Genomic DNA, 16,693 nt, shown 5'->3' with positions numbered 1-16,693 from the left:
CGTATGCATAATATGCTATAGCCACTCGCTGTGGAACCGTTAACTATTAAAACAGGGTGTGTCAATTAAATGCCAAAAAAGGTTCTGATTAAAATATGCATTTTTTTTCTTGGAACTTGCGGCTTTACCTACGTTTTTTGGTATGTCCATTTAGTTTTTTTATTAATCTTTGCTTATGTGTATTTTTATTGATATGCTAAATTACGGTAATCGAGATCAAATAAATATTGTTATTATTATTATTAAAATGGTGGACCTCTGGTTCGAAAAAATCCGATCTCGACCAAACTTTAAAAAATTGCAGTATATACACCATGATACCAAATTTTGCAGATGTTTTCAACTTATGGAAGATATTTTTGCAAATTCAAAAAGAGCATACCAAAAAACTTATCTAAATCCGCTAATTCTATCCTATTAAGTATGTGTTTCCCCACTCGCTTCCGAAGGTGTCCAAGAATAGGCCAGCATACCTTTCGATATCTATTGGATCTGGACTTAATTGCAAGAACAAGGTCCATAGCTCCATACTTACCTATTTAACTTTTACAAAAATGTACTTCTTACAAATCTTAAACCTGAGAGCTTTCACTTCTTCTTACTGATTTTCTTGCTTGGTTTATTACGCTTTCAATTTGCTGCACGTGTTTTAGTTTTTGGGTCTGATCGCGTTATCAGAATGTGGAGTAAATTATGAACTATAAAAAATCAAAAAAAGAGCGAGTGGGATGAAAGTCAGACCCACAATGATAAGTATTGAAGGCGCCTATTTTTTATTAAAGGCCAATTCTGACTTAAAGAAAATGATACTGCTCCCCCCTACCCAAATAACATTTTTTATTTTGGACAAATAACTTTGAATTTCTATTAATCGTAACGGAAAGTTAAATCAACCCCATAACGAAATCGAGTCAAATTCCCACTCGAATTTTCGTTTACTTACCTCGCCTTTAGTAGGTACGTCTCTTAATTTGAATAAACGTCGGTTAGCTCGCAGTAGACATAATCGATTCCGAAGCACAAAATCGTGGAAACGGGTTGAATCAATTTCGGACCGGAAAAAGTTTGTTCATCGTTTAAAACGTATTTTGCATATTAATTATTTGAATAAGACCGAAGTCATGCGAAAGTAATCAATAAAAATGCACTCAGCTCGCGAATTGATTATCAGGTTCATATGCAAATTGGTAGGTATATTATATACGCGGTCACAAAAAGTAATTTAGTTAAGCGGTTGACAACACTAAAAGGCTATTACCTTTTTTTATGTCTGCAAGTGCTCTCTGTAAGGCTGAAATTATTTAAATTTGAAGTGCAAGGTTGAGATTAGTGTAATTTACGATTTAAAAAATTTAAATGCGATTGTTACGACCTTTAGAAGTACTTTTCAACTTCTATATTAATTTCCAGCGATAAATCAATATTAACCGTGCTTGAAACTTTGTTGCTGGCGGAAAACTTAGTCAGACGTGGAACTGTCACTTACGCCGTTATTATTCCGTTGCACAGGGGGTGGGGAAATTAAAAATGAAATCTGTATAATTTTAAAAAATCAATTTATTGTTGGCCATATAATAATATATTTATAAACAGCAACTACAATACAAAATGTACACACTATTATAATAATAACTGTAATATAGTTATATGAATATAATACAAAGGATTTACAAATATGTCGTTGGGGGATTATGGTACATCAAGGTATTATGCAAAAATATTGCTAACTTTATCTTTTAAATCGTCCGCCAGAATGAAAATAACACCAACAATGACAAACTGAATGCTATGATTGATGCGACATCTCGAGAACGAGCTGAATGGTTTGTGACAAAGAACGGATCAGCAAATCAAACCCTTCAACTCGATGCCGATCTCCAAATTTTCGTCGATATTTATTGCAATAATCAAAAACTGATCGAATAAACAGTACAATATAACAAAACAATATAATCTTTACATGAGCAAATTTTTTTACAGTTATGTACAAACCGAACGGACCGGACGCGGAGCCCAAAAATAGGACCGGCGTTGAACAGAAGTGTAGCAAAAGAAAAGTTTCCTTATTGACAATGAAAACATATATTATTACAATTCTACCTCTAAGTCAGTCAGCAACGCGTCCACCGAAATTAGCTCCACGCCCGTGCCGGGATAAACAAATATTGGGTACAAAAATACACCGAATATGTTAATCTACATTTCATACTGTACCAGGCCTCATAAAATTTTAAAATTCGAAAACTCTTAAATATACGGACAGTCCGATGTAATTCTAAAAACTTTAATATTATCATAAAGTTATACTCTAGTACATTGAAAGCACACTTAGGGACGCTGGTCGCGCCTCAATATCGTAATATAAGAATATCGATGTTGCTCGCTACTCTATAGTTATAAATTTCAAAAAACGTTTTATACGCTATTTTATTATTTAATAAGTTTGTGCATTGACTTTCAAAAACGTTCAACTCAATTAAGCGTATATTGTTAATTACTAAATTTTCCTCTTTCCTTTTTGATGTTATTGAAAAATTCGACAGTTTCCGGGAACAAAATATAACGATATATAAAAACTAAAAACAAGTATTTACATGTAACATAAACACGTGGATAACAAAATAACCGAATGCCCACAAATTTGTAGCAGCACAAACAATCCTAACCCTACTGGATATCTTAATCTCTTAATATCGATTCCCTACTCTAACGACCCACAGTGCTTAAACTTTACAGCTGAAGAGACTTAGATACGATGCATAATTTAAGTACTTTTTTTTGGATTTTTCTCTGGACGAACGAAATATATATGAGTAACATATTTAATAAAAACTTATCATACGATGAATTTTAAGGTTATGAATGTGAGACGAAGCGTCCGCGTTTGGCAGTAAATCTGAGACAATCGTAATGCACCGGTCGGCTGACTCGAGCGGTGCCCTTTTCGTGTGCCCAAACTTATTTGTAAGCAGAAAACCGTCAGACTACGGGCTTCACAACTTAAATTGGTCATCAAAAAAGATGAATCACAGCCTGATTTTGTGTCCCTTCCTAGTTTGTGGGAGGGGTGTAGATGTGTCAAAAGTAAGGACCGCGCGACTAAGGTCCGACATACTGAACTAGGCACTAACAACTGGTTGAATCCGGGAATTATACAATAATACGTATGGTGACTGACAAATGAGACTGCGCTACCATGATAAATACAAAAAAAAAACGCAAAATGAGATCATCATAAGGGGTTAATTAATGACGTTGGGTACAGCCATGACGTAGGCGAACCATGTTCAACAGTTGAACAGTAAACAAATCAACAAACGCGCGCGCCATGACTGCACTGGACTGCACTTAGTGCGGTATACGTGATAACACACGCGAATCAAAATCGACGACAGTCTTTTAAATCTCCCTTCAACAATTCGTAAACAAAGTTTGGTCGGGCCAAACGCTCGTTAACATCATCGTAACGTCGGGCGGACACGAGAAGTCCAAATGTGAACCGGAACTGTTTGACGCCGTTTCAAAAGTGTCGATGTCATCGAGTACATCTAAATTAAACTCACCCTCCACTTGCAAGAGATCGGTAATTGTATCTAAGTCTGCTAAAGTTGCATCTTGAACGTGCATCTTCTCGTCGGGCTCTTCTTTTATATTGTAACCTTGTAACGAACATACTCGACTGACGTCCGTGTCCATTCCAAGTAGGGAGTCGTCGTACAACGTCGCACTTTCAGGGGAGTCGGGAGTGTCGCAGGTCGGACTGGATGGAACTTTAGCGTGGGTGGCGAGGAAGCTAACGGGAGGAAGGGTTGTCGTTATTGTGGCGGGTTTGACTATTGGTTGCCTACCCAAACCTAGTCTGTCTTTTAATTTCGATGCTATGTCTGACGTGCTACCGCGCCTCAATGGAATATACTTCTTTTCAGTCAAAGAATTATTGTTATTGCTGTCATTCCTGTGTAATTTTGAGGAATTCTTTTTGGATTTTTTCGACGAGGACGCCCCCTTGGGTGCGGGTTTCGCGGTTTTCTTCCTAGGTCGGTACTTGTAATCTGGGTACTCTTTCTGGTGCAGCTGGCGTAGTCTCTCCGCCTCTTCGATGAAAGGCTGGCGATCTTCGTCGTTCAGCTGCTTCCAACGGCGTCCTAATCTCTTCGAAATTTCCGCATTGTGCATATCGGGTTGTAATTCGCAAATTTTTCTACGTTCAATCTGGGACCATACCATAAACGCGTTCATTGGCCTCTTTATGTGATTGGGATTATTCTTCTTAGTCTGTAACAATGGAAAACATTAATTAGCGAGCTTACAGCTTGACCACGTACGTAGGTATAAAAAAAGGGAGGTTAAATACGAAGGGAAATAAAAGATTAACGAATTCCATTATCGTGATATCGCAGGCTGTTCCAAAAACACCAAGAGCTTCCATATAAAAGCCGTGCCAACCACTCTGCCTAATTAAACAAAGCGTAAAACTTTTATTTCTCACTAGTTGTATTCTGCCCCGAATCGAAATTTCCTTTAAATACATTCTCCCACACGCAAGTTTATTCCTCTGTATCGAGTTTGTATAAACGCAAAGTGCGTGATGACTGAGAATTTTGGTCGTAACATTCGAGTAAATACGCGTGTCTAAATAAATGACGTTTAAATGATACGTTTTGAAGTAGCAAAGGTGATAAAAATAAACAGCGCTTGTCAATACATTTCCAGTGTAAGGCTCGCCCATTCGATCGAAAAAAAAACTTTATTTCGTACGTAAAAAGGGTCATTCCGAGGACCACAAAAAATTAATGGAAAATTCTATGACAAATTGGCACCTTCTGCCAACGCGACAGAAAGCACTCCAGAGAAATGCATTTCACCTATAAAAACGTCTCTAAGTATCTCTCGTTTGCTTTAATGGAGCCCAAGTATGCATACCATTAATTATTCTAATGTTGGGGGGGAAAAAACCAAGTATTGATTGATGACGGCGGGGGAACAATCGTGATCCGGTAATGCCTCGAAAGACAATTCTTAATTTTCCTGGGAGAAATTCGTGTTTTCGAATTATATGCTCATGTAGATATCGTAACGAATTTATAGCTCGAGTCACGAACGCCTTCACGTTTGACGTAATTTCAAATTTATAATGGAGATTCGGCCTGATTAAGTTATTACATGAGCTTTACTATATTTTTATGGCTTGTCGAGTTATATTAAATTCCGGATTTAATTTGGAGTATGAATCGATATTCAATGATTCAAATGTTTTTTTGAAGGGGGAAAAGCGAACGTAATGGAGGTAAAACATGCAAGAATCACTTATTTGGATAAATTTATTATAATTGGTACCTTTTTGATTATTAATTTGGGGAGCAGTTCATGAAATACCATTCTCCAGTCATTTTTTTTCGAAAACGTTCAATTCTTGTTTTAAATAGTGTAGCGGAGAGATGTGTGAATTGGAAATGGAAGGCCAATCCGGACTAACTCCATTAAAACGGACTCGAAACAAAATCCTGCATCGTGGATTGAAATTTCATTGTTTATGTCAAACAAAGCTTTAAAAGCTTTTATATGAAACCGTTGTTTAACACAATAAAGTCGTTCGCAACTTGCAGTTTTTCAAACAGAGGCATTAGTGAAAAAGAGCTTTCCTGAAAATTTCGGTGCCACGCAGGCTTACAAATTTAATCAATTACGTGTGGTTTTTTTTTACAATAACTGCTCCCTCTCCTCATTAGCTCGAGAAAATACGGGAAAAGATACAAGGTCTCGGGCTTTTTCCAATTGGAAATAAAGCTTCGTTTTAAATAATCAATTTACATCAAGTGCATCCGCATAAAAATGAACTCCGTTTATTTTCGAAAACGTCATTGAAAATGTGTAGAGAATTGGCAAAACGCTACTATCAAAACGACGTTCAGTATCCCCCAAGAAAATATGTTTAAAAAAATGTATTTATTATTTACACTTTACACGTGCGCGTGGAAAGGTCGCGCGTGTGGCGGATGTCAATCGGTTGATCTTCATCGTCATGACAGAAAAGTTAGACGTGATACGAAAGGAAGCTATTTTCAGTTGTTTAGGATGCGACGACTTTGATTATTTGCTATTCATGCTTTGAGCTTTGAGACCATAGGATAAAAGACCTTGTTAACAAAAAAGAAACTTCCTCCCTCAAATATAACCGCATTTGGCAGTCCTGTCGATATATTTCGTGTTTATTTTTTAAAATATCCCTCGGCCTCGTTTCAAATTTTAGAAGTTTGTAGTAGCGAATTTGTATTCGGGGACCCAGAAAAAATCACTACAAGGTGTAAAGATCCATCATCTTTGTACATAAACGACTCATCCGTGATTAAAGCATGCACTAAGTCCACAAAATCCGCGCGTTAAAGGGAAAATCTATAATGAGCGTATAAGGGCATCTGATGAAAATCCCACAAATTTTCAAAACCTTTCCAATTTTTCCCAAGCTTCTTATACATTACCAAACTTTATTCTACTGTAAAACTCGAAGTGTTTTTCCTATCTACTGCTAATATTAATCATTTTTTTTTACTTTTAGCGATTTTATTGCTAATAACTTGTAATAATTAACAGGTTTTTCTATCAATTTTCATAATTACTTATCCGGCGGAGATTAATGATCTATGTTGGCATAGAGATTGTTTTTATCATTTTAATTCAGTTAGCTTATTTTCCGGAATGGTTAAATACGAGGTTAAATAAGATCTACTTTGCTTCACAAAAACATGAGGATTATATGTATACATTTTATGAACGTTATTTAAGGGTTGATATGGGATTGAAAGGCTCGATATATTCGTTGTCCAAATATCCCCAAATTGAACTTGTTCGTACGAAAACGACGAAGTTTGGCAATTATTTCACAAAATGCTGCCTAAATCGATTGTCTGGACAGTATTTAAGGGTTGATATTCGTGTTGAATATTTTCAAGCGAGTTATTCGCGTTTCTAAGATCGAATATTCGCATACCGGAATTTTTTAGTACTCTACCACACCATTTCCGAAATTACCTAATCGACCAAACCCCGATTTTACAAGGTCGCAGAGACAAAATGATTTCTGCAGAAGGGTTGAGCAATTGGATGCAAAAAAACGTCGACGCCACCCATTCGTAAATAGCAAACGCGTTATCCTTCTACTTCTGTATAACTTTGCATATTAAAAAAATTGAGTAAACCTACAAAATAACCTAATGCCCAACTCTCAAAATTCTTAAAAGATTCTCAAAAGCTCCCGAATATTCTCAAAAGTTCCAGAAATGCGCAACGTTAAATAAATTACAGGAATTTTACAATATTATGTGTAAGGTGCCAGATTTAATATACTGTGCGATTGAAAAAGAGTTGCTGGGAAATCATATTCAAACTTGAACTTCCTAAGGCGACTGCCAGATTTGATATACAGTGAGCGGCTAAAATATGGAACTAATTAATTTAAAAATCAAATGTTGGGTTTAAAAAAATGCTCGCTCACTCTTAACATAATTTTCTCTTTCGCATTTTTTGCACTATAGAGAAAATCACAGGGTGCGATTTTTACCAAAGTTAATTTTTTTAATGGAACAGTATTTCTTAAAAGTCCATTTTCGAGTTCTGTGTTTTACGGATAATTCGAAAATGTTTAAAAAATACTTTGGCATCAAAGCCTGCCTTTTGGCGCACCCTATATATTTTCTCTTTAATATAAAAAGTGCAAGAAAAAATTATGATAGACGTGTGCGAGCATTTTTTTAAAAACCTAACACCTGATTTTTAAATGAACTTGTTCCATATTTTAGCCTCTCACTGTATGTATACATTTAGTGCCCAAACACCTTTGAATTGAACTTACCTGTGTAATGTTATTGAGGTTATTTAAGAGTTGATATGTGCAGATTTATTATTAATTGCAAGATTGGGTATATCTAGTGCCCAAACACCCCTCAATTGGGGTTGTCTTTCACTTCGTACATTCAAGGAAAACGGCTAAGTTTGAAAATGATACCCACAAAAATGAAGTGCATATTTTATGGACCTTACTTAAGTGTTTATATGTGTTGATTCAAATGCAAGATTTGATGGTTGTCCACTAGGAAGCGACCGATCTGGCGTTTTAGGCCGATACCGATTTCAATTTCGTTTAAAATGCGAGAAATGTCAAATGTTTTCCACATTTATTATTTCACGACCGGAAATCGCATCAAAATAATTTCAACAGAATTGGAAAATTCGAATCCGTTCGCGAGTTATTATGTACAGAGGCGGACTGACAGAAAAATCATGAACAACCTAGGCCGTCAGTTAAGCCGTTAACCAACACCTCGCTTTGTATACCTAGAAAACGATTAATTTTGCAAATTATTTTTAAAAAAATGAAGCTTAAGTGTATCTTTTATGGACGGTTTATGTGTAGACTTCAACTCAATTGCGAGATTCAATAAGAATAATAGTGCCAAAACACGCTTAATTGGACCGTATTACCTGTGTTAAATGACGTTATTTAAGGGTTGATATGATTAGATCTAATATCAATTTTTTTACTTGTGCACTGCTATTGCTAACTTCACATGAAATAGCCATGCTGACCGGTTATTGCTAACTTCACACAGAAATCGAATACTTGTTTCGCATGTTTTTTTAGTACTTGTCGTATTCAAAACCTAAAGACCTAAAACGTATCGCATATTTTTAGTTTTAATCGAGTTTATGTCGAGGTTTATGTGTTCTGGATCCATAAGTCGCTGGTTCAGATCCGGCTCGAAGGACCAATGGTTCAAAAACGACTTTTACTTTTATGCAATTTTACAATCGCACAATACAAAATAAAATTAAAGTTTACAATTCATGAATTTCTTAAAGAGTTCACGGGATTCTTAAAAAGTTCATGAAATTATTTTGGAATTCACGGATTTCTATTGAAAATCATGGAATTATTTTGAAATCATGGATTTATTTTGAAATGGATGGAATTACTTTGGAATACATGGGTTTATTTTGGAATTCATGGATTTCTTTTGGAAGTCATGGATTTATTTTGAAATTCCGGGATTTCTTTTTGAATTCATGGCATTATTTTGGAACGCATGGATTTATTTTGGAATTCATGGATTTATTTTGGAAAGCATGGATTTATTTTGAAACTCCGGGATTTATTTTGGAATTCATGGATTTATTTTGGAATGCATGGCATTATTTTGGACTCGATTTTGGAACGCATGGATTTATTTTGGAATTCATGGATTTCTTAAAAAGTTCATGCGATTCTTAAAAAGTTCATGGAAATATTTTGGAATTCATGGATTTCTTTTGGAATTCATGGATTTATTTTGAAATTCATGGATTTATTTTGGAATGCATGGCATTATTTTGGAACGCATGGATCTATTTTGGAATTCATGGATTTCTTTTGAAATGCATGGATTTCTTAGAGTTCATGGGATTCTTAAAAAGTTCATGAAATTATTTTGGAATTCATGGATTTCTTTTGGAATTCATGGATTTCTTTTGGAATTCATGGATTTCTTTTGGAATTCATGGATTTCTTTTGGAATTCATGGATTTATTTTGGAATGCATGGCATTATTTTGGACTCGAATTTTGGAACGCATGGATTTATTTTGGAATTCATGAATTTCTTTTGGAAAGCATGGATCTCTTTTGGAAAGTTGGGGTTAAGTGGTAGAACAGACAGTGTGGTACCCTCTTGGGTGCCCACCAGTCTGAACTTTCGCCCCTTTGAGCTAACATGCTTTTTTTTTATTCATTAGAATATGTAGGTAGTTAATATCATGTTTAGCTAGCCTATTATTATTATTAAGCATGAATTTATTTTGAAATTTCGGGATTTATTTTGGAATTAATGGATTTCTTAAAGAGTTCATGGGATTCTTAAAAAGGTCATCAAATTATTTTGGAATTCATGAAATTCTAAGTCTTTTTAGAAGCTATGGATTAGGTTTATGTGGCTTACTTTTTATTGATTTTTATATAATTGTCTGAAATTCATAAAATACTTTTGAAGTGAGTATTTTTTATCGCTCGCTACGACTGTATGTTTTGCACGGTACTAAATTAATCTCATCCGTTACAATTCGCTCCGTCACATGGCGTTTCAAGTATTCATCTCATCCGTAACGAGACGCTATGCGGAATGGCGATCTTTTTAACGCGCATTTGAATGGAAATATCGCATTAAAATCGTCGATGTGTCTGAAATTCACATTTTAAACGTAATTTCGTGTACTTTTTATCATTGTAAAGAAAGTCAATGAGGTACTACGCTGGGATAAAAAATCACCCCCTACTTTTTTGACGGAAATACACGCTTGAAGCACCAGATCTGAATCACACAAAATCTCGATGATGTCGGTCTGCCTGTCATTATAGAAACTCAAAAGTTTGTAATGTAGCGAAGCCGATATGTTCGTGTATTGAGTCAAACGATGTTTTATTAATTTTAAGAGAGATTCAATTGAATTGTGTAAGACAGAAAGAAGTAGTCACTTCCCATACGTCTGCAACACTTCAGCATTTCAGGAATATCCTTCACTTCATAAATTTTTTTTAAACAGTGATTAGGGATTTTTAAGTTTCAGCCAAATTTCCATTTCCGAAGCGACATTGTCCTCGCAATTTTTATCGCTCAGTTTCTGTAGAAATTGGACCGAAAGTTCTCCGGAAATTAAAAAAAATATGAAAAATTTACGATAGAACACATTTTCTTTGCGACATTTTGTAACAGAAATTTTCAATTTCCGATCACCCTATAAAAATAAAGTCTAAAAATAAATAAATATTTTTATATATTAAGCGAGATACTAAGTATTTAAAAAAACTAGAAAATTCTCAAATTTTTAAAAATTTATTAACGTTAGGTAGAGACATTCCGTATAGGATTTTCCGAGGGATTTTTATGCCTTATCTACATTTAATAATGTTTGAGTACTTAGCAAACAATATTGTACAATAAGGGTAAATAAAAGAACTATAGTTATGCTCTTTTATTTAAAAAGAACGTTAAACTTGTTAATAATTTCGAAGTCAAACTATCAACTATCGCTTTGATTTGCATAAATTTTGCTCGGCCATATAAATAATTGACACCCGAGAAATATTTGTTTGTATTTTTGATTAATCGTCGATGTCAAACTATTGCTAAGGTGTAACTTTTCCGATTACCTTAGAAATGTAGAACATTAGCTATTTCCGAGTTCTGGAAATGTGATTCACTAAGTAAATAAAGTTTTATAATCATAGCGTTTCGTGGCCTCAAGTCGATCAAACAAAAGGAAAACGTGTAATTTAGCTATATTGAATTTGTGCGGCTACACTTTCCTACTAGTGCCTTAAAAAAGTGTCCAGACGGGCTGTATCGATTAATTTACGTTACAAACTTCGTGATTATTTACGGATATACTGATTACAGAATGATCTATTTCTCACCTTGCCTATTGCAAGATTACGTGTGGTAATGGTGCAATGATGAAAATAATAATTAAAGTTAAATTAATTAAATTGCAACACCGCCGCGATTTTCACGCCGGAGTATTATTAGAAACCGCTTGGCATTGTGGCCGTTTAATGGATTTGCAAATAATCATGCGAGAACGCTAATATGGTACTGACAACTTATTATTAAGTAAACCGGGTAACTTATACATGATAATGACTTAGAGGCGCGCAAGGTTACGCGATATTGTGTTGCATCTCACGTTGCCATTCGCAGTAGACTGAACGGCTTAATATGCCATATTTGCACCTGGAAGATATTAATATCTTAAATACACTTAATTTTCTACCATTGCGAAATATTTTAATTAAACTCGCACCTTGGCCTACTTTGATAATTACGCTGATTTGTCTCGGATCAGAGAATTTACGCAAAGCTTTGATATCATCTGCAATCGTCGAGGAAAATCACTTGCTCAAGCCCCAGGTGGGGACCCGACACCTTGAATTTCATGAAATGAAAGTGAAGAGTACTTAATACGCGAAAAATGGTCCTTTTGCAAAATAAGGTCGCGACGTTTCCTCGTTCGCCAAGGCAATATTCGTTTAGCCTTCAAGATGGTATCACTACTACTTCCGGCAGCGCGCGCGGATACGTAATAAGTACGTACTTGTCCGAAAAAGCGAAATGACGAAATTTCGCCTTCCACCGACGGTAATTAATTGTAGATCAAATGCGCGTACTTGAAACGTTTCAAATCGGGAAGCTTTGCAAAACCGAATCGCCTTGAAAGTTTCTATTAAGACCAAGCGAGATATCAAGGGCAACAACAAACGCATTGTACATAAATATTATAAGTGACTTCAATTACGAAGCCTACTGAAGATAAAACGCCCATCGAGGTTTTCCACTGCATGTTATCCACGCGCCCATTAGATTTTTCCTAAGTCAATTTCTGTGGTGGTGGAGCTATTTCGTTAAAGCGAAAGTGCGCGTGCATTCATTATTACGCAACAAACAAGAGAACATGCAGAGCAGAACAAATTACAATATATTACTTTGCCGAATGGAATTACCATAAGGTCGGTTTTCTGTTCGAAAGAAAAAAAAGTGGAGTTTTTACGGTGATCTAGTAGTCCATGAACCTCATGACCTGCCGAGATGCACCTCGCTCGGTCGTGCTGTTGTTTCTCGTGGCGCACTAGATTTATTGTCAAAAACCAGTTCTTCCGAGACGATGCTGGCTGAAGCCGAGGTTATTACCGATTCTTTCCAGACTATTGATTGATGAGAACCTAACCTTACCGTTAAGGCGCTAGTACAAATCGATGTTGATAGCTTATTAAGCCGACTTCCTATGTAATTATATTTTAAAATCTAATTTATCTAGATTAATGCGAGCGCACTAATGATCCTACCCCATTCGTTATTCATCTACAAACAGGAAGGCGCTCAATGTAACCTTTTTTTACGTCAAATCGTGAGAACTTGTTTTTACTTTTCCTTATAGCATCACCGAGATTGCGTAAGCTGCAACTGCATTAAGCAACCTTCAAAACACGTGTCCGAACTCTTCCAAATTTTTAAGGTCTCCCGGTATATTTTTCTGTTTTGAAAACTGTGACGGAAGCGTATACGGTATCTAATCGCAATTTAGTATCTCCGCGACATTAAACCGCAAATGGAGAAGTGCCGATGAACTCTACCGTACAGATAATGAATACCATGAATTTCGATTGTATCGCTAATTACGGCTAAATAACGCATCCCTGCGACGGTAAACGCCAATCAATCACAATCGACTATTTCATCATTTCCGACCTTGCTCGCTGTAAATCAGTTTTCCATTTTCCGAGGTAAAGGTATCTAATCTATAGTCCATTGCGCGAGGCAATTTTAAGTAGGCCGCGATCATTTCGATTTCGCAAGCGTCGCACTTGCACCAAAATCGTTCCCGACTTTCAACAAGTTTGTTTTATCGATACGATTCGGTAAATTGTAATTTATGTTTCAATGTCATTCCAAACAGCGGTTCCGGGCGCTAAAGGTTAAAAGTACTAAATTTTTACGACAGCTGTGTATATATCTCCACTAGTGAGAGTGCGCTCGTACATACTGACTCATAGACCTTGAACAGAGCCAAACACCTCAGCTGATCGCTGTCATACTACTGCTTTAGAATGTGTAATTAAAAAATACAACAAATCATAACCGGTTTTTTATTATTAATATAAACGTGAGAAATAATCCACCAAGTTCACGTAGATGGTCAATTTTAGACTGAACTGAAAAAATTTTCTCCACGTATGGTTTTGAAAAGCGCTTTTGGCATCTGCGCTTGTTGATCTTTCCGAGGTAATTAATCACTTTCGAACAGGCTAAAGTTAGGAACCGGTGGCGTACTACATTAAAATTTCCACGAGTTTAATCTGAATTTCTACGAACTTGGAGAAACGCGCATTTATCTCCCGTCCACGTTTTTTCCCCCTCAAACTCAAAATGCGAAATTTCGCGATGAGCTTTCAAAATTTCGTAAGTCACGTCCTTTGCGAATATCCAAAACACATCCCGCGTTCGTTCCATTTAATCTCGAATCGGATAAGAAAATTGCCGTCATTTCATTCTGTTCGCCTGAAAGGCACGCGTGCGAAAACTTGGCAAGTCTTCTGGAAAAGTAAGACACGAATGAAAATTTACGCACACGACGACTTTCGGAAATTTCGCATTCCCATATTTGCGACAAGGAGTGTTTTGACATTGTAAATAATATCCGGTAATTTTTTCGGGAGAGAAATGGGCAAGTGTCCAAAGCATTTTTCGCGATCGCGCTCGAAGGTCAATGTTAGAGAGGAGTAATCGTATTTTCCAAATTTTCGGAGAAAAATTTGTTTCACGATAATTTCACTCGCTGCACTTGGGGGAGGAGAAAAATTCGTGCAAAATTCCTACCTGAGTTGCATCAGAGTAGGGTGTTGCCGAATTTTTGTCAATCAGTAGAGAACCAAAAACTGGAAGTCCGCTGCTAGTTGGACTATCCGATCTATCATCCAAATTCTGTTGTGGCACCATCGTATCCACAGTATGAGAGAACAACACTCACTTTTTCACAAAATTGTTCTAAAGTCACCTTAAAAAGTTTCAAGTCTAAAATTGCTACTAAGTTCGCAAGCGCCTTTAGCACCTCAATTTTCTTAGCATATCGATTGCCAACGTAAGAACGATAACAACGCGACTGACACCAGCAAACTTGTGTTTTAGGTTTGTATCCGATGCTCAGCTGTTGAACCCCCACCCCTCGATGTAGTAGTGGGGAGCTACTGCGCAAAGTTATATACAGCTGATAAAATCCAATATTAACTTATTTTTTAATAAAACTTTTTTGGGTACGTTAATTCAAATTTTGAGGGGTTTTCCACGATTGGAGCAGCAAACCTCGGCACTCCAAAATTCGCACGTTTTCCTCCCAAAATGAAAACGAAAGCTTTTCGCGACTCACTTTCGCAAAACCGCGCGATGTATTTTCAGCGAGACCGACATAAACTCCTCTACAGCGCGATGACGAATAAACTGGTCGCGAGATGAACTCGATTACTAAGGCCAAAGTTCTGGAAAAGCCCAACGGTGGCAGCACCAAGCAGGCTTTAATCGTCAGCGTTCCACATTCGCCTAGGGAAATTGATACACATTACGACTTCAAGGTGAATTTTTTAGGCCTTGGTGATAACGATGACTAATTGTCATTGTTTAATAAAATCAAACGATTTAATTATGGGTTAAGCAACCGATTTGCATTTTGAAATATTATGATCACATAATTTCTCAGAACTGAAATAGTTTTAATGACCGCGCTTCCATCAAAGCACTTTTTGTGTGGCGGCAATTATTTAAAAAAAACGCGTTTTTTCTACGTATCCTTGAAATGTAGACTGCTCGACTCCGACTTGCCGATATGCTTATCTCAAGTGTTTACCATGCCGTTTTATGTTTATCAGTTAAGTTTGTCATGTTCTGTTCATCCTACTTTATTTTTTATTGGAATTTTTGCGTAAGCAAAATAACCTGGTTACTAATTAGCGAAAGGGTAATTAGCCCAGTAATTGGTACATTTTGACATCTTTTTGGGATAATGCGTCATAATATCGATTTATAACACTTCTGTGGGAAATGACTCCTCAATCAATACCGGAAACAATTGCTCAATAATTGCACCTGCACATTACACGCGTAAGCGGTTCTTTTCACAATGGAAAGTATCTTGGGATATGCGTCAAACACGATCACGATTTTAAGTCAATCTATTCCTAATTAATTTCTTTAAATTTAAAATAATTATTGAGCCAATTACGAGGATAAAGCATCTGATTCCAGAGGCTTGTAACTCCGAATGCCTTATAATTTTTACCGTTGTTTCATACTGCCTTATTTGTGTATTAATACCACAATTTAATCGTTATGATCAAATTAATTGGGTAGCAACCCCATCAAATTCGTACAAATTTTTTGCACCGTATTTTGCGTAAGAAATGAATCTGGTTACATCTCTAATTAGCAAAAGAGTATGTAATTGTTTATCAGTTGAATATAGCATTAGCTCACTGTGCCGATAATCAGTAATTTGTTAATTTTGACATGTTTTCAGGATAATGGTCAAAACTATTGAATAATTTACTAATTATAACGCAGTAAACATGATTTATTGAAGACATTAAAACAGAGATAAAGCATGAAATTAGAAAAAACACAAATCACCTACTTCCCTGCTACATTCAATGTTGCCAACTGACAAGCAAGGTTTTTTGGTAGCATTCAACACCCCCACTTTTTTGAAATTGTTTTGTCTTACAAAATGATGTCGTACGTCAATGTGCTGTGATCTCGGATTCATTGACAAATTTAACGCCTCTCTGATTGTCATTAAAGAGTATAATAACACTTGATTGACCTGCTAATTTAATTAATAAATTTCTTAGGTAGGTAATTGCGGCTAAAGACATAGCCATACACGGTTTGCGCACCATAAAGATTTCAGTGCTAATTTCTTTATAACCAAATATTTTCTCCTTTTTAGAGCGAATTTGTAAATATGTTTCTTGTACCGTGAAAAATTTTACGTCTGCTCGTGCTCTCAATTATTATTTTTCAATTCGGGAAACCCGAAAAATTACATGAATGTAATTTTCTAGTAAGCTCTGGATGGACGAATTTTTGTTTCAATAATTTCACGGCACGAGTGATTTTTACTAAAAT

The 16,693-nt window shown here is 36.0% G+C and overlaps 1 protein-coding gene across 1 annotated transcript; it reads right to left on the bottom strand.

Annotated features, from left to right (window-relative positions):
• Nucleotides 1-2,213: 2,213 nt before the first annotated feature.
• LOC116180335 (sex-determining region Y protein-like) lies at nucleotides 2,214-14,995 on the bottom strand. Its single transcript, XM_031500271.1, has 2 exons — nucleotides 14,396-14,995; nucleotides 2,214-4,275 (listed from the first exon to the last, which is right to left on the bottom strand). The coding sequence occupies exons 1-2, from the start codon at nucleotides 14,513-14,515 to the stop codon at nucleotides 3,412-3,414; spliced, it is 984 nt and encodes a 327-aa protein (XP_031356131.1). The 5' UTR covers nucleotides 14,516-14,995; the 3' UTR covers nucleotides 2,214-3,411.
• Between the last annotated feature and the right edge of the window lie 1,698 nt (nucleotides 14,996-16,693).

This window comes from Photinus pyralis, unplaced genomic scaffold, assembly GCF_008802855.1.
Source record: "Photinus pyralis isolate 1611_PpyrPB1 unplaced genomic scaffold, Ppyr1.3 Ppyr1.4_LG9, whole genome shotgun sequence".
Classification (NCBI taxonomy): domain Eukaryota; kingdom Metazoa; phylum Arthropoda; class Insecta; order Coleoptera; family Lampyridae; genus Photinus; species Photinus pyralis.
The sequence above is the reverse complement of the archived record's forward strand: the minus strand, read 5'-3'. Positions and strand labels throughout refer to the sequence as shown.